Source organism: Phaethon aethereus (genome assembly GCF_964289735.1).
Source record: "Phaethon aethereus genome assembly, chromosome: 13".
NCBI classification, from domain to species: domain Eukaryota; kingdom Metazoa; phylum Chordata; class Aves; order Phaethontiformes; family Phaethontidae; genus Phaethon; species Phaethon aethereus.
This window is the reverse complement of record NC_138589.1, coordinates 11,122,746-11,145,535: the sequence shown is the minus strand read 5'-3', so window position 1 is coordinate 11,145,535 and position 22,790 is coordinate 11,122,746. Positions and strand designations below refer to the sequence as shown.

Here is a 22,790-nt window from a genome sequence, read left to right as displayed (position 1 = left end):
TCTTTGTGGCAATTATTGTTAATATCTTGTTCTCATTAAAAAGCATTGCTCATACATACTGCAAAATAATCACCACAAATTAAAAGTGATATATGATATGCAATTTTTTAAATAGTCCTGCTGAATATGTCAAGAAAACCATTAAGAAACAGCAGGTCATTATTAGAAGGGATGTTTTTACACACTATCAATTCAAAAGATAGCAGTTTTTTAGTTAGGATCCAATCAGACAAATAGTTATTAGCAAAACACTTCTAGGATCTTCAGCTCCTGCTGCTCTAAATCGATAGAAAGGATAGCAGTCGTCGTTGAAGGACGACCTGGAGTTTCTAAGGCCTTAAAAATAGACTGGGAAAAACGAAGTGCCTGTGTGTGCACACAAGCGCACACATGCCCTCACTCACCTCCCCTCTCCCTGCCTTCCAGAATCCGCGCAGTGGGGTTTATGAAATCATATTGTAAAATTTTTATCGGGTCTGTTGCCAGTTTCAAAAAAGAGGGTAAAAATGTTCTTTGCTGAAATAACTGGAAAACAACAAAGAGGGAGGAAGAAAAAAGCTTTTCAATTGATACAAAGCTTTCATACCTTTGGGTTTTAACGTACTGTAGTAATGTGTTATTACTGACTAGTACCTGACAATAAAAGAAAAAAAAACCCAACAATCCTACATTCTTGGCACCATGTAAAGAAATAACAGGTTAAAATGGATCATTCTATTCCCCACTCTTTGTATTTATCTCTTAAATGATTCATCGATCCCTGCTTAAAATATTGTACTCTTACTGAAACAAGGACTCAGGATGGGAAATCAAGTTTTGCTTGCAATTCTTCTCTTTAGCAAGTGTCTCAGGCAAAAATTAGCAAAGAAGGAAAATATTCACGCTAGGATACCCTCTCTTTAACTCACTGCTTCACCTAGTTTGTGCTCTGAGTTGTGCTGTGGTCCTTATTTAGAATGATGTTTATGATTTCACCCTCATGTTCTTTCATATGATCCAGCAGATTTTCTTTGTTGGTAGACTCAAAACCACAAATGCAGCAGCAGAAGAGAAGAACACAGTATTCTGTGCCAAGATGGGGTAGAGTGGAGTTCTTTTCTAAACTGCATGAGGTATTCATCAAGTTAGGTTTTTCATTTTCATCAGAACCTGAAATTTCATTTGTAGTCTGGTTAATAGACTCTGTAAAAGACACCAAGTTGTCTGAACTTCCTAGTATAGGTGCTGTACTTTCATCTGTGCCTTCTAACAAGGTTTTGTCAGGAAGCTGTCCTTGAAACCTGAAATGATAATAAACCCCAAAACAAATATCAAAACATACAGTTGTTGCTTTTTGACAGGAACTTTATTTTAGACCAGAGTTGGATCCTTTGAAAATTCTAGATGGTAGGGCTTGAAAGTAAATCAAGACGTACCTGCTGCTTTGCGAAATTGCATCATTAATAGCCTTGTTCACTTGTTCATAGTTATAATTTTGGTCACTTGCATGTTTCCACATGTGGGACTTCAGGGATGGAGGATGGCTACATACATATCCACAGAGAGAACACCTAGGAAAAAACGGTGGAGAAGGAAAATGAGAAACATTTAGAAGTTAAATTTTATTAGTTTAGTAATGGATTAGTTCTTCCAAAAGGACAAGTAAACAGAGAGAATCGTGCCAACCCTCTTCTCGGTCCCCCTTTTCAGTTTCATAACTAGGTCAAATTTGCTAAGTTTCGTCCTGGAATGTAAGACTGTATTTAGGGTCTGATAATTTCTTTTTCTGACTTCTTAAACAACTGAATTAAAATCTTATCTGCTTGGCCTGTTAAAACTGTTTAAATACTGCAAAAATGCAATAGTGCTGATCACTGCAGAAACATAGAGTACATCAGTGTGCTATCTGGCAGGCAGGTAGTGAGCTATCTTTGCCATTGCTCTGAACCAAGCAGGAGCTGTGTAATTAGCACTGATAATTTTAATTTAACTAATGAAGTCTTTCCTGGGGTAGCATATATTAGTTTATTTAAGGATCACAGAATTTTTGAAGTTGGAAGGGACCTCTTGAGATCACCTGGTCCAATCCACCTGCTCAAGCAGGATGAGCCACAGCAGGTTGTCAAGGACAGTGTCCAGTCAGATTCTGAATATATTCACAAACTGAGATTCAGACAGGTGACAATTTTGTCCACGGAGTTTTCCATCAGCTCGGGTACCACAAGACTAAATTTTCTATTTCCGTAGAAGACATTGTCTTATACAGTAAAGAACAAAACCTTGAAGAATAAATCCTATTTACATAGAGATGTAGCGTGTATGTATGGACACAAATAACCCAAGACTGATCAAATCCAACAGAACTTTTTTCATACATGAACATACAACAAAGGAGTTTTTTTACAAGTGTTTTCTAAGATGATAAATTAGTAATCTCAGCATGAAGGAGACGAGTGATACTGCATGACATCACTCCAGGGCAGAACAGTACTCATGGTAAAGACGATGTAGCTCCTTGTCTTTTGGATGAGGAAGCTACTTTGCTTAGCCAGCTGCTACTCTGGCAGTCTTCAGTTTCGCAAATCACATGGAAAAGACCAGGATCAATCGAAGGTGACCTTGTTCTAATAAGTTATAGCTAGGAATGCATCTCAGTCTAGCTCATTCCTCAATGAGAGTAAGATGTTTTCTGCTCAAGCGATGTGACCCTGATATGCTCTGCTATGATGAGTCTGTTAAAATGACTACTATACTAGTGAGTTTTTGTAAATTTTTAAGACCTTTTCAGAAATCTAACCTGGAAACACGAGAACGCCTACATAAAACAGTGTTATACACTACAGTTCAGTAAGGTTTTACCACTTCTCTTAATGACAGTAGGATATAGTCCTTAAGTGCCTTGCAAATAATCATATACAGGAAAGTATTTCTGCTTAGCAGAAGATTGTGGAGAACAGCAAAAATCTCACAAGTTAGGTGGAGGCATGGTACATTACCTTGCTTATGTAGCAAGATAATTCTGTCCTGCTGGGGAACAACAGGCATGTCCTTCTAGCCCACTTTTCTCTATTACTTGATTTGGAATGTACTATCCTATTTTTCTCTTTTCCTTCTAATTTGAAGCCTTATTAAAAAAATGGATGATTTTAAATATAGGCAAGTTCACTCTCAGGTTGAGAATCTCAATACTTCTAATAAGGCTGTTACAAAATAATGGCATCATTACAAACAAGATAAAAGGCAGACTTTATAGTTAACTTATAAATAAAATTAGGCCAAAATAATTTATTTACAAAACACAAAGTCAACAAATAAGCTTAATTCCATTCTATATGCACATACATTCCACAAGTCTTATTATATGTACGATTTTACTACGCCACTAACACAGCTTGGTCAGTGGGCTGGTAACACAGTGAATGAAGCAACAGTTCAGTGGTTGTTTTTATCTCTTTTAATTATATTTTTTGAAGTACATTAATTTACTTAGGTGATTTGCTAATCAGATTTACTTTGCTGAGAACAGTATCACAAGCCAAATGCTCTTGACTGCTTTAGCATACAAAAAATCAAAGACACAGAAACTCAACAGCTTTTAGCCTGATGCATTACACTTTATGATCATATACTTAATGTGTATTTACAGTATATGCAAGACGTTCCCAGAGAAACAAAATTATTTGACATTGAGTTTAGTAGTAGTAGAACCCTTTCAATTCTATAGCATGATTTGCCCTTCTGGTTGACTTATGTTGAATTATTAAACTTTACTGTTTTGAGTGTATCCTAAACTCATCTACTGTGGAAACAATTATCTTGCAGCTTTTCATAGACTATTTCCTTGGGGATGCAGGGACCAAAGTGTGGAAGTTTTAGTAATCTTTGGCAATACTAAGAGCACTCAGTGATACTGTATGAAGTATGACAGCAGAGGAAACAGAACTTAATGCTACTGAGAATATTTTTGGGAAGAATACAGTGGCAGGATTTTGAAATTGTAGAAGCAGATTTTCTTAAGAAGAAACCCTTCTGTGAATGTGCTTTACTTGGATTCTTCCTATTGCCTTTAAAATCTTCCACTAAGAAATGTTCAGAATATTCCTGATTTTCTTTCCTTTCCCAGTTTTTATTTCTTGTTGCAAATTAGTAGTAAAAAATTGCACATATTTGCACCAACTTTCTCATATATATATATATATATATATATATATAAAAAACCCACGCGTATCTATGGACAGACTATAAGAACACTCATCACTAAAACATAATGACTATTCATACTAATTCTTAACAAGGGTAGTGTGATGCCAATCTGGATTCTAACTAACATGTATATGCAAAGACTGTGCCTAGACTGGGATATTAAACAAAGCCAGAGAACATTCCTGGGTACTGGAATTTAACAATCTATAACGTCAAATGTTAGAAGTGCCCCTAGCATGGTTTTGGCACATGCATTCTCCCAAACAATTCCAGGCATGCTTTGGTAATTAACACAGTCCAGAATCTACTTGCAATAGGCAGTTTATATGCAACCCCATTCTGGAAAGAAAAAGCTGGATACTGTACCGGAGGGAGGTTATGGACATGTGTAATTAGCTAGCATAAACATCACCTGGGAATGCCACAGCAAATCTCTTCCTCTCTCTCTCAAAAAAGAAAAAAAAAGTCACTGGAAAAAATTCTGAATCTACGAGGGAAAAGAACAGAATCTGAACTCTGCTTCATATCTTAACATAACAAAATCACTACTATCACAGCTTTTTTCCAAATGAGAACTGTTACATACTTGTACTGTTCCATTAGCTGCACTGCCTGATGCTCCTGGGGGTGGCGCCTCATATGGCATTTCAAGCTATTCATATTTGTGGTGGCGAAGTCACATACTCGACATCTAAAGAAACAACAAGAAGTAAACTAATCTGACAATTAACTGCTAACACTATTCCAGAAATAAAAATCTATGAGAAAGCAAAGGCATCTGGAAAGACTACAGTTAAAGACTAACAATAATTACAGAAGTCCAAGTGATGACATTAACTTTCAATTTTTGGACTGTGAGAATCTTTTGTGGCCCAAAAAAGCCTCCACTTTTGTGCAAGAATCACTAGGCATATGGACTGTGTTCCTTCCTGACATCTATCTTATGCACGTCCAACTGAAGTTGGTAAGCACCACAAAATATAAGGGAGATGTGGATACACTTGAATGGATGCAGCCCTGATGCAAGTGGCTTGGCTATGTTATGCAAAGGCAAAATGCGACCGTAAGAGCTATAGAGAACGCAGTGTATTTAGAAGTGAGTCTTATTCCTCAACAAGACCTGTTCTACTTAATGCAACAGCCGTGCTTACCATGACATTTTAAAAGGCAAACTATCTATTTGGTAATAAATCATCTAAGTTTCAGAGCATTATATCTGAAGTAGAAGTCAGGGACAAGATCAACACATTCAGATTCAAGTGCTCTAAGACAAGTGTTTCACATCATGCTGTCTAAATTTGTATTTCTTTACTTCTGTCACAATATCTTTGTATAAAAACAATACATAAAACAGTCTGGATCTAGATTTAGATCCACAGATTTAGAACCCAAAGTATTACAGAAAATACTATGCTATTCATAAATATCAATATACTACCACACAAGCTCCTTGTATATAACACATTGAAACCAAAGCCACTGAGCTCAGCTAAAACTCTGAGTATTTTTTAGGACTTTGGTTATTTCTTTTTTTTGGAATGGTAAAATGTCCAATATTTACTAAGTCTGGTCTATAGTGTGAAACAGTTTGAGATGGCAGGATACTTGAGATTGCTAACTTTATTTTTGAAAGGACAAGCGGTGTTCCCCAGGGCTCGGTTCTGGGGCCGGTCTTGTTCAATATCTTTATCGATGACCTGGATGAGGGGATCGAGTGCTCCCTCAGTAAGTTTGCAGATGACACCAAGTTGGGTGGGAGTGTTGATCTGCTGGAGGGCAGGAGGGCTCTGCAGAGGGATCTGGACAGGCTGGATCGATGGGCAGAGGTCAACTGTATGAGGTTTAATAAGGCCAAGTGCAGGGTCCTGCACTTCGGCCACAACAACCCCATGCAACGCTACACGCTTGGGGAGGAGTGGCTGGAGAGCTGCCCAGCGGAAAGGGACCTGGGGGTGCTGGTTGACAGCCAGCTGAACATGAGCCGACAGTGTGCCCAGGTGGCCAAGAAGGCCAACCGCGTCCTGGCCTGTATCAGCAATAGTGTGGCCAGCAGGAGTAGGGAACTGATCGTGCCCCTGTACTCGGCACTGGTGAGGCCGCAGCTTGAATACTGTGTTCAGTTTTGGGCCCCTCACTACAAGAAGGATGTTGAGGTGCTGGAGCGTGTCCAGAGAAGGGCAACGAAGCTGGTGAGGGGTCTGGAGCACAAGTCTTACGAGGAGCGGCTGAGGGAACTAGGGTTGTTCAGTCTGGAGAAGAGGAGGCTGAGGGGAGACCTTATCGCTCTCTACAACTACCTGAAAGGGGGTTGTGGCGACAAGAGTGTTGGTCTCTTCTCCCAAGTAATTAGTGACAGGACAAGAAGAAATGGCCTCAAGTTGTGCCAGGGGAGGTTTAGATTGGATATTAGGAAAAATTTCTTCACTGAGAGAGTGGTCAGGCATTGGAACAGGTTTCCCAGGGAGGTGGTGGAGTCACCATCACTGGAAGTGTTCAAAAAACATGTGGACATGGCGCTTCAGGACATGGTTTAGGGGTGGTGTTGGGTGGTGTTGGGTTAATGGTTGGATTTGATGATCTCGAAGGTCTTTTCCAACCTTAATGATTCTGTGATTTGTGCAGTATCAAAATCCAGAAGGTATCAAATCTACAAAAATGCATCATTGGAGGCTATACAGTTTAATTGCCAGCAATTTTTATCAAACAAATAATAAAATATGTTTACAGCTATAAAAATGGCAGCAATATAGTAGGTTGCTATCTGATACTACGAAAGGCTTGAGGAATACATGCTTCAGAGGGAGAAATACCATAAATACTAAATCTTTACGGTTTTTGAGCTGTGGCTGAGTATCCTACCAGGTCTGCAGATTTGTCTAAGGGGTTTATGAAAAAAGAATAAGAAAAGCAAGCCAGATCAGTAGGCTTAAATTTAGTATGCAGCTGTCTATATCACCAATGGAAAATTTTCAAGGGTTTCTAAATGAACAGGCTGGCTAACACCAATTCAGAAAACTACCATATACAGGACACTCTACAGTATCTGCTGTTCCAACCCCACTAACAAATAATGGCAATAGGGAAGATTCTGTTGTATTCCACATTTACTCTCTGAGCAAACATCTTGCAAATTTTTACTAGTGTTATGGGATATCATTATAATGCACAAATCAAAATACAACACATCTTCTGGTTTTGTTTATCCAAAACAGAAAGTCCCTGGCTGAGCTCAGCATTTCAAGGTGTTGAGTTTCCAGAATTTGTATTAAAAAGATGGAAGTATACTAGCTCAAAAATTCTATTAACTTGGATCTATTTTCTAACCACTAGAGAGGGACAGAGATCCACGCTGAATGAGCATAGATTGAATTTGCAGGAGTTTATGCAGCAACCAATAGAAAAATACATGATTTATTTTTCTGCTGGGGACCTGAGCTATAGTATGACATGGATTTTAGCTATCAAAGTTTCTATATAAATCCATATAACACCCTGTAGAAAGTTATAAAATCTGATCCTAAGTGAGCGTGTTAATATTGTTTGAAACCTGTGAAAAAGATGTGGGGACTGGCAACAAGACGAAGGGCAGAATTTTGCCACACTCGGTAGAAGCCAACATGCAAAGTACCAATATGACAATGGAGAACACTTTCCAATACAGCAAATCCAAAATGAACTTAAGCGTGCAAGGGCTTTGAGAAATATATTATTACTATTGGCCAAAGTTCAATATTGCCATGTAGTTATCACCCTTTCCAGATCTGAATGCTTCAAACTGAAAACAAGCAGTAGATTGCTATAGCAAAAGATGCATCCTGGAAAAGTTAGCAAATCTTAATTACATAGTTTGAGTTAACCAGCAAGTGTGGCTCCTTCAAATTTGCCGTAAAATTATGTAATTGAAATTCTTTAACAGTACCTTCAAAATTGCATAAGCAATTAAGTAACCTTTTTAGTTAAAACAAGTAAACCAGGCACATGGCATTAGGCAGCAATAATTGAGACACTTACCTATATGGCTTATCAGAGTTATGAATTCGTCTGTGATTTCGTACACCAACGTAAGTTGTGCTTGTGTAGTCACATACATCACATCTGTACAGTTTCTGAACTGAAGACTTGCATCCTATATGAAACAAAATCCATTATTTTAGAGAGTTGCATTCAGCATTGTAAGGAGTTTTCAGGTGATAATTTCAGCACAATTGAACCATGACACATGAATTAACATTTTAAAGTAATACTTTTAAATTTCTATAAATATTTAATTCTTTTAAAATATCTGGAGCAAACTGGCAATGGACATAGCGATGATAAAGGTAAAGTTTATTTACCATGCTGTTCTGCATTCGCCCTACCATTCACTGGAATTATTACGATTTTACAAAAATGCAGTCTTCCTCTCTATGCAGACACTACCCTTCTTCCTGCAGGTGGGTTAAAATCCTGTGTTACAGCAAAAGGTGATAAAATGTGGGAACTGCTGAAACCAGCAGTTTCACCGCTTTGCAGAATGCATCAAATCAAAGGAAAAGATGGGCACTGAGAAAGGACAAGTTTCAAACTGGCAAACACAGAAAAGTGAAAGGCCTCCCAAAGCATCTAAATCCTCTTTTATCATCCACATACACTTTCAGAAGGATCTGAGATGATGAAAAAATTAGGTACTGACCAGATGTGTTAAGAAATCATTTGGAACTTCTCCAAATTACTGAAAAGCAATTGTAACAAAAATAATTTTTTCTTTCTAGGATGAAAGTGACTCCTGAAAAATTAATGGTTGCAGAGACAAAGGCTAATAACTAATTTAACATAGGAAAATGTGTGCCCGCAAGTGCACAGTTTTGAGTATTTCTGAGATGTAAGTGTGCAGACTTAAGCAGCCCTATTCCTGCTCCGTCACTGAATAATGGAACTGATTTGCGTTAAAATATTACCATTTGGGAAGAGGGATGGTATTTTTTATGCAGGTCATTTTCCTATTCCAGCCTATCATGCAGCCTTCAAGCACTCCCCAAATGAAGGGACAACAGAAACAGGACGGAACACCAATCTTGGAGCTGTTTAAATCAGCACTACTGCCAGAAGAAACATCAAACTAAAATCAAAGGGTTTTGTTTTATCATCTAACCTCTTCACTAGTCCAATTAATTCTACTTTTTTTTTCCCCCCAAGTGCAAGTAAGGTGCTCGAGTTCATTTTATCTTTACACCAAATTCTTGGTAGCTGGCTGAACAGTCAAGCCATTACTTTCACTTATGTACACGGGCTTTGAAGAAACTGATAGAGATCCTTGGCGAACTTCTCTGGTGGGTAAAGATCATTACGAAAGTACACCCACAAACCAAAATAAATATACAATTCAATAAATAATGTGTGGCTTAAATGTAAAGCTTAAATCTTGCAAGAACAGACTTCAGAAACTCTTCATACTCATATGAAGCACATCGCCAGCACAAACAAATCATTAGGGTTTACTACTAGTAGGATACACCAGAAGATCCTAGGTGGAATAAAATGGCTGTATTAGCTGGATGTTTTCTAGTAGATATTGCCTTCAAGAACTCCAATAATATCAGCAGGTGATCTACTTCCCAGGCCTCCCAGCTCTTCCCCAACCCAAAAATAACTCCCCTCCCTGAAAAAGGTAAGTTCTGATTTCCCAAATGGGATCCCTCTATTCTGAATCCTGAAGAATTCTGTTAAAGGCTTGTCAAGGTCAAGAGCACTGAAGGTCCATGACACACCAAGAGGAGGGTCTGTCTGCCACCGTTCCAACTTGCAGTTTGAGAAGACAGACAAGCTTGACATTTGAAATAAGTGACTGCCCAAAAAGATGGAAAGTAGACTTTTTAGACACATCTCTGCTTAGGTCTAAATACGATGAACTTCTGTCCAGTCTGGAGTAGCAAAAACTGAGCGAAACCCCCTCCTTTATCACCTCCTGAATTCCAATTCTTTTTAGCTAAAGAAGAGAGGAATGAGACAAGCAGATTGAACTCAGAAGGCACTGTAAAGTTTATCTCGAAAACAGAAGATCCGTCTCCTGAGTCCAAAATACTGAACGGGTTTTGAAAAGATAATTTTGTTCTGGAGTTTCCTCTTGATGATGCTGGGTTGCAATTACCCAGACTGAATCTTTCCATTATTGAAGCAACAATTAAGCATCTTTATGGTAAAACTCTTTTATGTCAAAAAAAGTTTTAGAGATATTATTCTGAGGGATACAGTCACACAGCTAACTTAAACAGTAAGGGAAAATTACTAATTAAACTTTCACTCCAAAATGTAGCACTTTTGGTTCCAGATGCAAAATAATTAGGTGGGGCTGATAACCCAGGAATGTTATTCTCAAGAATATATAGCATGTCATAGAAAATAAAATAGCAATCCAAAAGAAAGACAGTCTGAAATAAAATTTGAATAATTCTGTGTGTACCAAGATAAAATAAAAATTATTTTATATTTTTACTTTAAAACATGACACAGTGCTCACTTTTCTAGCATTTTTATAAAAAATAATATGGAGGTAATATATAACGTGCACTCTTTGCAAGTCAACCTTAAAGCAAAATATATCAGAATTTTTCCTACAATATCCTCATATAGTAAAATTTATTAGTTTTTTTCTTTAATGTCAATTATGAAAACAATCTTAATTATATACTTACAGACTTTGGAATTTATATTTCTACAATTATTTTTTTATGAGGGCACATTTATGTAGAAGACCTCAAAAGAATACAGAGACACTTACTGGGCTGCAGATCTATGGGAGAGCAGGGGTTGTGTGAAGGTTAAGCTATTGCAAGCTCTACTTGAATGCGTTTTCCATCTTAAATTCTGCAGCTTTAGAATAAACTGCTTCCAAATGTATTTTCTGTTACAAATTTGGTATTTTATCGGGCAGGCAGCTTAAAACAAACAGTGTCTAATGAGATTTTTAAAGCGTTATGCAAACATATTATCTATTGCATAGTTATAAGTGGCTAACCACCCAGTAGCACACACTTAGGAGCAATTATTTATACTAATCGCTACTTTATATTTATTCCTTCAACAAAATGCATATAAATTATAATATATCATATAAGGTCTCGCTGTTGCAAAATAGCAGTCACGTCCCCCACCCCCACCATTGGCTTTTTTCTTGGGCGTTTGGGGCCTTTTGTGCTTTCTGGATGGAGAATATCAGGTCTCTTAAAAGTGAACATGGAAATGACAGATCTTTATTCTAGCAGCAGTAACAGGTGCTCCTGTAATGCTGCTTATTACCCTATTCCTTCATTATTCGACATTTACAATCTGATCATATCCAGTGTCATAATGCTCCCTTTTAATTTATTGTACAACCATGATGAATAAAGAGACTTTTAGGACTAACTATTTCATAAACAAGAAATGAAACTGTTCCAGCTCGGGCATCTTTCACATAAACAGATGCTATGCCATAAACGTCTTTGTTCTGTGTCGCTTTATAGGGATGACATCTGTTTGACAAGAGATTGCTGTACAGCAGTGGTGTTGCAATTTGATTATAAATTGGTTCTGAAATAATTTAAGCATTCCACAGTATGGGTTAATAAAAGTTTAAAAGGAGAACTGTTTTCATTCAAGCCACATTACTAAATTTCATGTGGTGTAAACAATCAATTAAAGTGCATGGCTGTAACACTTTTATAAGATAATAATGAGCAAAAAATATTTTTTAAAAAAATCTCTAAGGTAATTAAATTGAAAGCAGGCAGTTTTCTTGAAGAGGGGCTCCTCTTTCATGGAAGTTAAGTTACAAGATCAGGATATAAGCTCTAAAACCACCTTATTAAAACACACTATTTTCAAAAGCAGATAGGCATCTTCATTTTCAGTCACCTTAACAGGACTTCAACTGAAAAGGTACAGTATTCCCCAAAATCTGACATATTTCAGGTGTTGCAAGGCCGTTATTCCTGTATCATGAAATCTTTAAAATTATTTGTTTAAAAGAAACCAAACGTTGTCAGAATAGTCCAAGCTGTGCTTATAGATAACCAGATAAACTAAGAATGTTTTCTTTCCTATCACTTCCATTGAAACATCTGTGCTATTTCTTCTGAAGAAAAAACCCCAGTACTTAATGGGGAATGTTCCCACTACCAGCAGACCCTCCCTGGCCTTCTTCCCGTCTCCCCCTGACTTCAGATGGCTCGCTCAGGCTTAGGTTTTAGGGATGTAATAAGCACTACAGATCAATCTCCTCAATTTAAATGCCTGCTGCATTGATGAGAGCAAAAAGGAGTTGGGAAGGGTCGTTCTACCTAAGGCTGATAAGGTCGTTAACTTTTAAGTTTCTAACTTGTATACTGAAAGCCAGAAAAAGAGGCGGCATGAGCTAAGAGACCAGAAGTCGAGAGTTAAGGGTCGCATTCTATTCTGACATGTACCATGTTGCTTTGGACAAATCGTCAGTGGTTCAAGCCGTCCACCCTGGCTCGGGCTGGTTAGTACATTTTTTCACAAGTAGTTGCATCAGTTTCAGTGATTACTTTTGCACTCACTGATCAGCTGTAGCGGTGAGAGCAGAACCCAGAAATTTCACCTGCAGTCTAAGTGCTATTACGGTGCACATTTTGCTACCTAAACAAACAAGTGACCATAGTTAGGACAGAGAAGAGCTACGGGCACAAAATCGAAATACCTCAGCCCACAGTTGTTGAGAGGTGATATAATTACTAGTATTTTTCCACAGTGCTCTAGAATTGCAAAATAATAGTAATTACATTGTTGCTTTCAGAATAAAAATGCTGTAAATATTTCCAGTAACTTCAACTCACCGAAGAAGAAGATGCATTCAAGTTGCAATAGTAAATATCAAGCCTCCAGGATACTCAAAGGATTTTAAGACCACATTTTCTTCAACCTTTAGCTTTTTTTCCCCCTATTTCACTACCTTAACGCATCAAGGATTTGGGTTTTGTTGCTGTTGTTTTTAAAACAAACACTACTAAATTATAAGCAGATACACAGTTAAACATTTAAAAAATACATACCTATTGTTACCCTGGCAACTATTACAGATACAGGTTGCATTTTTAGAATGCTTAAGTTTGCCTCTCTAGGGCTAAACCAAACGACTCATTTTGGGCATTACCACAACTAAGCAGAAATTTCTAAACACGGAATAGACAGTATTGTACATATATGCTGACAGCAAACTACATTACTACAGTGAGTTTAAAAAAAGGCTTTCTTTACTGTAGGTGATTCAGAAAATACTGTAGCTGCTGAAGGAAGGAAAAAACCATTTTTTTCTTAAGAGTTCAGACTAATACTCCATACCAGTTGTTTTTCAGAAGAAGAAATACAAGGTCCAATTACAAGGGCTCCAAATGTCTTACCTACCAATAAATGTCAGTAAGATATCTCAGAACTGACTGGTAAGTTTTGCACACTGAAAAGAACATACATTTAAGGTTATGAGCAGGCATGGAAACGTTTCAGCATGAACGAGATCTTAAAACCAGTCTTATACAAATGTAGCAAACAGAAGTAATGTTATGAGTGACTTTTGTAATTTCAAGTGTAAATATAAGTGGTACCTTCTCTTTCATCTACTTCGTTGGAAACTATTAGTTTGTTAGATGTAGCTGTTGAAAAGGTATCTGGAAGACTGTGTTGTTCTCTTTCATGGTTTCGCAGTTGGCTCTGAAAAAACAATTTCCCATGTTTAAATATACACTACAAACATACACTGGTCACTTCAAATATTGCAATCATTCGTGACATCGTTACTCAAGTTTTCATGATAATTGTTACAAAATGTGTATTAACATATATACAGATTATCCCTCAGGTAATTTTACAAGAAACAAAATACCATAAATAACATTAATTAATAACGTAAAGGATTGATGAGAGTGACTGAGAGGATTATATGATTTGTGTTTATTTAGAAAATAAATTTCCTTCTTCCCCCATTCCCATAGACAAGTGGCAAACGGTTCTTCCTCCAAAATTATTATACTCCAAAAGCAGTATTAGATTAGAGGCTTGAGGATGGCTTGTGTGAAAATTGACTCAATTTTCGTATTGCCTAGTGTCTTAAGAATATGTTATTTCTGTTTCTGCTTGCTTGGGCAGGAGAGGGGAGAGAGAGCCTTTTGCTACCCTACCTGTACATTTTTTCAAACCAGTACTAAACAACAGTAAACATAGGAAAATTTGCACTACCATTGCCTACAAGAGTTTCAGTTCTACGTCTGGATACTGATGCTATCTATTCTATACTCCTGAGTACTGAGCTGAGTACATAGGAACACACTCACCAGCACTAATGCTTAAAATAGCTATTATAAAAATGGCAGAAATGCATTATTCTGCTTTGGTGTGTAATCTCTCAGATCTCAGTTCTACAGAACACCCAGACCAACACAACAACAGAGGAAAAAAGACAAGAATTTCTGCTTCAAAGTGTCTCATGTTACCCCCAAATGCCATGATTACTTTTGCACACACAACTAGCAGGCACGTTTGAGCATTCTTTTGAAGTTTCAACTCTTAAGTTCTCTGAGGCTTCCATTTCTTCCTGTAGTTGCTACACGTGGGCAGAAAAACAACATGATATTAATATGTCCATAAGATGGTTCTCAGGAAAATAACTTGCGTGAGGAAGCAAGTTTATTTCAGTGAGTAAAGCAAAATAATTATAGCTGAATTGTATATTCAGAAAGTGCTGCTGGCAATAATCGCCAATTGCAATGACAATGAAGCCAGGATGTCAGACGGAATTAAGTTAGAAAGAGGGATCACCAGTTATTAAAAACATAGCAAAATAGGTTATTTAGCTATTAGAGACAGGCACAGGAAAGAACTTTACCTTATAATGAAAGGATTCCTCACATTGCTTGCATTGATACATTCTTGTTTTGCAGTGGTTGATCATGTGGCTCTCCAAATCCTTACTATTGTCAGCAATGTGTTCGCAGATGGGACACTGGTACGGCTGCCTCTGACGATGGACTCTCAAGTGTTGTTTTATGTAGCCCTTATTACCACTGCTATAATGGCAGAGGCGACAGCGGTAGGGTCGATCTACATTAGGTATATATTCTACTAGGTTACTTCCAGGAATATTTGCATCATTTGCATTTTGGCATTGTGCGTTGTCTTGTAATTCTTTCAAAATGTCATCATCAGAAGCATTCTGATCTGTCCTCTCCTTCAGTTTTTCAATGACAGTGAGTAGTGACATACTGATGCCCATTTTAATTGGTGCTTCTGATAACTCTGGCCTTTCTTTCTGTATCTCAACTATTGCACATTCACTTTGGTTTAAGCCACTAAACTCCTCTGAAGGATCCTTATGTGAGGATACCACTTTAGCATGAGGCATGCATGGGCCATCAGCTTCTCCCTGTCCTGCACCTGCATCCACAGCATCTTCTCCAGTCAGAGTCCTGAAGCTAGACCTTGTTAATTCGGCAGCTCTGATAGGCATTGTAACAAGAGCTTCTGCAGCCAGTGAGTGCAGTCGTAAAGACTCTGAATTTGTCCTTCTTCGTGCAGGAGGCACATTTTCATCAGTTGTTACGTTTTTAGAGCTTAACTCATTATCTTTCTTCTCACTATTATTCCATCCTATTATTACCTCTTGAATTTCATCTGAATGATAAACTTCATCAGTTTCTTCACAGGTAACATGGGACTCCTCCGAGATGAATTTTTTTTCTGTTTCAATGTCAGTGTTCATCAAGAAGGGCTTTTGTAAGACACTTTCTTCAGCACCTGGCAAACGCTCTACTATTACATTAACATGACCCTTTTTATTTGGACTACAATTGATGATTTTCTGTGCTGATGAAAGTAGGCTATCAGTTATCGTATTATCCTGTTCTGTATCCGATACAGTCTCCTCTAAAACCTCTCTAGTAGGAGAATGCACTACAGAATGATTTAACATCTCCTCCTCTTTTACATTTGTTCGTACTGGCGATTTACATGACAGTTGCTCAGAATTGCAAATCTGAAGTTGAAGGGAAGGTTCACTATGGATATCAAGTTCATTGTTTTCCAAAGAAAGAACAACTGTATCCACGCTCTGAGGTGTGTGAGTTACAACCATCTCTGACAAGTTGGTAGTTTCATTTTCTTCCTCAAAGATAGGATAGGAGCAATCAACCTCACCCGCATGTTTCCAAGCATGTGTTTTCAACATTCTTTGCTGACCACAGGTGTACCGACAAATTAAACACCGGTACATGCCATACTGCTCGTAAGTATACCATTTTCTCCTACCCATTTCAGGCATATGAGTAGACTGAGTTACATCTTTACATTCCAGATTTCCTGCCTGATCAGTCCCTGATTTGACACTTCCTTCCACTGGCCCTTGCAAAAATGAACTTGCGACATTTACACATTGCTGCACTTTTGGCTGGATGCTATTTTTACCATCATTCTCATGGTAATTTTGGAAGTGGGATTCAAGTTCTTCTTGGCTTTTGGAAGCAAAATGACATTCTGAGCACATTAATATCACTTCATTTTTCTGCCCATGTTGTTTTATATGTTCTTGTAGTGTTAAGAGAGAAGGTGATAGAAACTTACATAGACTACACTGGTAGCACGTCACCTTTTTTTTGCTTTGTGGGAGACAATCAGTCACAAAATAATCTGCTTGTAACTCTTCAGTCTTTTTAGTAGCAATAACAGATAGCTCAATTGCTTTAGCCGGGATTTCACACAGATCGTCTGCGTCAAAGGACTGTGCAGACGCATTAGGATGGGAACGTTTTTTCCCTATTAAAAGGCATCTTTGTGACTTCTCACTTTCCACTATTTTGCTTAGTTTCTGGATAACATGGATTAGTGGATCAGTTTTACATTTTCCCTGATCTTCACTGTTCTGCAGCGTTGGGCCAATGACTGTTTCCGAAATCAGCACAGCTTCCTGTTCCCCAATATTTGGCATCAATACTGCAACACTGCTTCCTTCTTCCATAATACCTAGAAGAAAGGGTTTTATAAAAAAATCAACATTTGTACATGCACAGTAATAAAAATACAACCCAGTACTATTTAGATTTCTCCCTCTACTAAAAATGGAAGCCTAATGCCACTAACTTCATGAAAACTTTCAGAATGGCTACATAAATAGCCAAAGATTTTGAGGACATTTAGTGGATAGTGTAGACGCTGTAGACGCTATACAAACAGCTGGACAGAAGAGTTCCAAGAGAGCCCGTAACAGCCTACCTCCAAGTTGTACAAGGGCAAGATAAATATTTTTCAAGTAGAGGCTGACCAGCGTTGTTATAGGTCTTGTCTTTTTCTTTACAAGGACTATACATTTGAATGCTAGACACTTAAATATACCAATCAACAGTAACAGGCATATTTATGTTTAAAAGCCATGATATGATATGAAAATGTATTCCTAACCTAGTTTGATCCACTGATGTCTCCTAAAGCAAATGACAATTTGCAACAACATAATTCACAAAAATAAGCATTTTTTTTCCTTGAAATGTTAGGAAAATAAAGTAATTCTGGTATTTATTTGCATTAGTCATTTCACTATGACTATATTAAAGCCCATTCAAATGTCAAATCATACTTCTTATTAGAAATGTCATTTTATAGAAAACCTACTAATTGTAGCTTTTTCTACAATTCCTTAATCATAGGGAAAATCAATTGGTACTAAAGTTATAAAGAGTAATTCTTTTCTGTTTTGAGGGAAAGCTGAAGGCAATAACTATTTCCACTTACACTTCCTTTAAACATTTCTAACCATAAACCACAGGCAGTAATGTGGGACTGTTAGAGGTTAAACTAGAAGCCAATACGTATAAATTACATGAAAACATACTTTGTGATGTGGGCGAAGCTGTGGGGTGAGGGGTGGAGGAGCTGGATTAAAAGTCTTACAGTGGAATTTACTTCTGACTGTCTAAAAATAACCTATTCAAGTTCCATTATATATATACACACATATATTTTATACTCTAAATATTTTTATATACTATAAATAAAATTTAGAATATAAAGAGATGCCAGATACATTTTCAGGGATGACTGATAAAAGAAGTATCCCAAGTTCTTTCATGTGGATTTTTTTTTTTCGCGAGAAAAGTACACAGGCCAAACCAGAACTTCCAAAACGGGTCCTAAAGAGCCATGAAATCCACTTTTCTCTATTTATGGATTTAGTATACAGCAATATAATGAACAGACATGTAAGAGTGGGTTCTGTGGTGCCCCTTTCCTACTGCAGAAAAATTCTGGGCAGAACTACTCAAGTTACCTTTATTTGCCATTCAACTTACAGTTCGTGCTATCATCAGAACTATCAATAAAACCAATGCTAATATCATTCACACTTCATATGTGAATATGCTCATGTAAAATATTTCTCAAGTTGAAAATGCAGCAATATTTGTCAATTCTGAATCATTAAGAGAGACAAGACTACTCTCTTCAATGTTATTATTTTTCAGTGTTAGTTTGAAGAATATTTACTTGGTAATGGCTAAAATGTATATTAAAATCGAAAAATTAATAAAATATAAATGAAGCCATAGGGCAGTTGGATCCATGACAACTAGAAAACTAAGCAACTTAAGGCCTTATGCCTTTAGCTGGAACTATGTAAGCAGATTAAAAATAATCAATACTGCACTGCAACAGTAGGTCAATTGGAAGAGATAGAAATAAAAAAAAATAATATATTAAAAACAAATAACTATCATTTTACGTAAGAGTATGCCAAATAGCCTGCTTCTTTAATTCAAGTTTAGTATCGTCTTATTACCGGAATCAATGTATGTATCCACAGATTTACTACTAATCTGAAACATCCAAGTATTTGACTTTTTTAATATAAACTAGCAGATGTCTTGAGGTACATTTTCTGCTTCAATTTCTATTATCTGTTTGGTGCAGTATACCGAATGACTAACTCTCGTCTATGTTGCTAAGAAAAATTTTATCCCTTTCATATAATATCTCCAATTATCTACTAACTTGAAAGAGGTTCAAGATTATTATTTGAAAAGCATCCTATTTAGTTAGACAAAAATACTTTGCTGTTTGTTTCATACTGTCTGTAATATGTTTAAAAACCATTATGAAAAGTAAACAAGTATGCTTTTTTTCCCTGAAAGCAGATTTAACATTACATGAAGTGCTCAAAGGAATAATGTCTACTTATTTGCAATTTGAGAGTGAGTTAAGGCAAATCATAAGTACATGGTGCTACTTTAAATTGTACTGGGTACTTTTAACACTTTGTAGGTAATGCTCAATAGGCAAATATTTCCCCTACCTCTTTCATCTGGAAGCTGCATAGAAACTAAGAGGACAGATCCTCGACAGAGCATAGAAGAAAAACGCTGCGACATACTATTGCTATGTCAAAACCCAAAACAGAGCGAGTGAGTGCTTTCAGGTGCACCGGACGCTTGTAGCCGATGTTAAGTCATCAGACGTGTAACTATGGTATACTATACATGCGTTAATGCCCTTCTGTTTAGAGTACGTTTCATGCTTGCTGCTGCAGACTTTGGTTTTTAGAGGGATGATTAAGAATTGTACACAAATATCGTGTTTAGTAAGTACACCGCTTTCGCTAAGAACAAAGCTGGTTCAATCTCCCACGACGTAAAACTTCACTCTGACAAATGGCTGCGCCAGCACGTGCCCTTTACACAGCCCACAGGGGCACCAGAGGACGGGGCTGGGGATGGCAAAGGGGCCCGAAGTGGAAGATCCAGACCAGAGGAAAACGCCCCCGCGCTGGAGCTGCCCGTGCCTCCCGCGTCAAACACCCACTCGAGCAGCACGGCAGAGGCAGGTGAAACGCCTCCAGGCCCAGGAAAAGCCAGCCACCGCTTTGCACAACGATCCACCTCGCGGAGGCCGGTCTGATCAGCCCGCGGCTCCCGAGGGCAGGGAAACCTCATCAGCGGGAGCGCTGCGCTGCCAACTCTCGCTCCCAGGCAGCGGAGCCCCTGCCCCGGCTCGGGGACCTCTGGCCGCGATTCGCGGGACCCTCCTGCGGCGGGACCCTCCTGCGGCGGGACCCTCCCCTCCCCTCCCCTCCCCTGCCCTCCGCGCTCCCGCCGGCCACCCCCGCACCTGCCGCCACTCCCCGGGCGGCCCCCGCTTTATTCCGCGCAGGTGCCGCCGGCGTGGCCCTCGAGCAGCGGGCCCGGCGCCACAGGGCGGGCGAGGAGCAGCGCTCGCCGCTCCGGCGGCCGAACCGCGGGGAGCTGGCCCGCCAGGGACGCGATACGGTGAGGCGGGCAGGAGGGCGGCCGCGGCCTGGGCCCAGCCCGGGGAAGGCTCCGCCGGGAGCCGCAGCCGCCCGCGGCTCCGCACATGGGCTGCGGCGCGCCGCCCCGGGGCCCGCCCGCCGCCGCGCCCTGCGCTCTACCCGCCGGCCGGCCGGCGCCGCTGCCTGCTGGCCCCGGCGGCGCCGAGGGACCGCCCTGCTTTTTAGCTGGCTTTTAATGAAGAAAAAGAAAAATTTTTTCCTCACCCCCGGCCACCGCTTCAAGATGGCGACGATGGAGGCCGTATCACGTGACCGGCGGGCTCGGGTCAGGTGACGGGCGGGTGGACGCTGCCGCCGCGCCGCCGCCGCCTCCCCGCCGTTGCCGCGGAGACGAGCGCGGGCCGTGCCAAGGCCGCGCCCCGCCTCGGCCCTGGTGGGTGCTACAGGGCCGGTCGCCTCAGGCAGCCAGGCCGGAGGGGCTGCGGCAGCGCTGGCCTGCATCGCCGCCACCGGCCCCTCGCCTCCACGCTGGCTCCGTCCACAAGGCGAGATGGAGCCGGGTCGCGGTGCGGTTGTGCTCCTCTGGCCCTCTCCCCGGACTGCTGCCACCGGCCGCTTGCAAGGGCAGCATTGGTGTAGGTGGCTCCATCGATATGTTACTTAAACTTCTACTCAGCGTGGAGCCCCAGCAGCAATGCACAGCCGCTCATGTGGCCCAGTGCAGCTGAGCTGCTGGTTTTATTCAAAGTCTCAAAATTAATGGGTGTTTTCCTTGCAACTCCTGTGCTTAGGTGATCTCCTGGCTTTGTGAGTCCGAAGTTTGTCAGAATTCCAATATCCTGTGCCAAGCCAGGCAGCACAATGCACTTCAAGAAATGGTGTAGACTCCCAAAAGGTATCTTCCTTCAGGGCAGTTTTCAAATTATAAGCACGTGTAGTTTGTAATGAAATTATAAACACAACCACCCCCACATTTTGTGTCGAAGATGGCAAATCAATGCAAATGTTTCCAAGAGTAAACCACAGAGAAATGACAAGAAGGTTTAGCAATTTAAGTTAGCAGGAATACAGAGTTGAAAGCATACGCTGTGTGTCAGGGGCAACCTTAGAAGCTGCATGTTACATGCTGTGAATTTGAGAAATGTCATATAAACTGAAAAGTCAGGGGTATAACGAGTTTCAGAAGTGGCTAGGTGATAGCAGGTAAAATCTAACTTTCATTTCCAGAAAGGGGCTTGAAGTGTATTGATGTGGATGGGTCTACAGTTGGATTTGAGGAGGGACCTGGTAAAATTGTAGCAATTTTTTGAAAGTTCACTTCCTCCCACAGCTGGGGGTTTTGTTAATGATTGTATATTGTTTCATAGAGGTAGGAGATACGTTTGAAATATTGGCAAATCGGGTATTCAAGAGAGAGATTTAGCCATCCTTTCAATAGGCATTATTTAATCTCTAATTTTACTTTGATCCCTTGAATTATGAAGCTCTGTTTAATTGTGTGAAGTTCTAAGACACTTCAAACCTTATCCTACAGTCTGTGACTTGGTAAGATTTTGGTAAGACTTTTTTTTAAAAGAAATTGTTGTGGAGAAAATGCAAGGATACGACCTATCCTCTTAAGACCTACAGAAATACATTTAATTAAAAAAAAAAAATTGAAGCTGCATAGTATTCACAATGTCAAATGTAATAGTAATAATAATAGCAGTTTGTTCCAGCTTTTTCTGCTGTATCAAATGGAGCCTTTTCATAGAAATGTGATCATTTTTCTGGACCCTGTTCCTTTAAAAGCTTAGTTTCCGCTTCTGTATTTGTCGTAGTTTAACTGATGACAGTTATCTGAATTGAATCATTCTTGTAGATACAGAACTCTCACGCTAGGATCTGATACATCTGGATTAAAAATACTGTGTTGATAATGAGTAACGGTCTCCATATACTCTGTTACTCTTCTCTGTTGTAATTAAAGCTGGACTAAGTTAAAGATTTCATCCTCTGTATGAGTATGATTGTACAACGAAAACAGATTTAGATTTTAGACTTTTACATTAATTCGAAAGGCTTCTTAATTCACAAAGTTCTTTTTGTATTTTTCATTTTCATTGCTTTCAAGTTGAAGGCAACATGAAACCACATGAAATTTGAATAAGGCAACTATTCCTGAGTGGTAGAGATGACATATTTGTACGGAACATAATATGTTCAGAATGTTGATGTTTTTGTAAAAGTTTATATAAAATTGCTTTGTAATTACTGTAAATATGTACAGAATGTCAGTGGCATGAGTTTTATAGTAAACATTATAAGCTTAATTTAAAAAAGTAATATATAGTCTAGAAACACCAAGTAAATT

The 22,790-nt window shown here is 39.1% G+C and overlaps 1 protein-coding gene across 1 annotated transcript; it reads right to left on the bottom strand.

Annotated features, from left to right (window-relative positions):
- Nucleotides 1–916: 916 nt before the first annotated feature.
- ZNF507 (zinc finger protein 507) lies at nucleotides 917–17,161 on the bottom strand (the record flags this gene model as incomplete). Its single annotated transcript, XM_082005503.1, has 5 exons — nucleotides 917–1,280; nucleotides 1,416–1,550; nucleotides 8,194–8,308; nucleotides 13,761–13,866; nucleotides 15,038–17,161. 5 exons carry the CDS (start codon nucleotides 17,159–17,161, stop codon nucleotides 917–919), a joined length of 2,844 nt encoding a protein of 947 aa, XP_081861629.1.
- Between the last annotated feature and the right edge of the window lie 5,629 nt (nucleotides 17,162–22,790).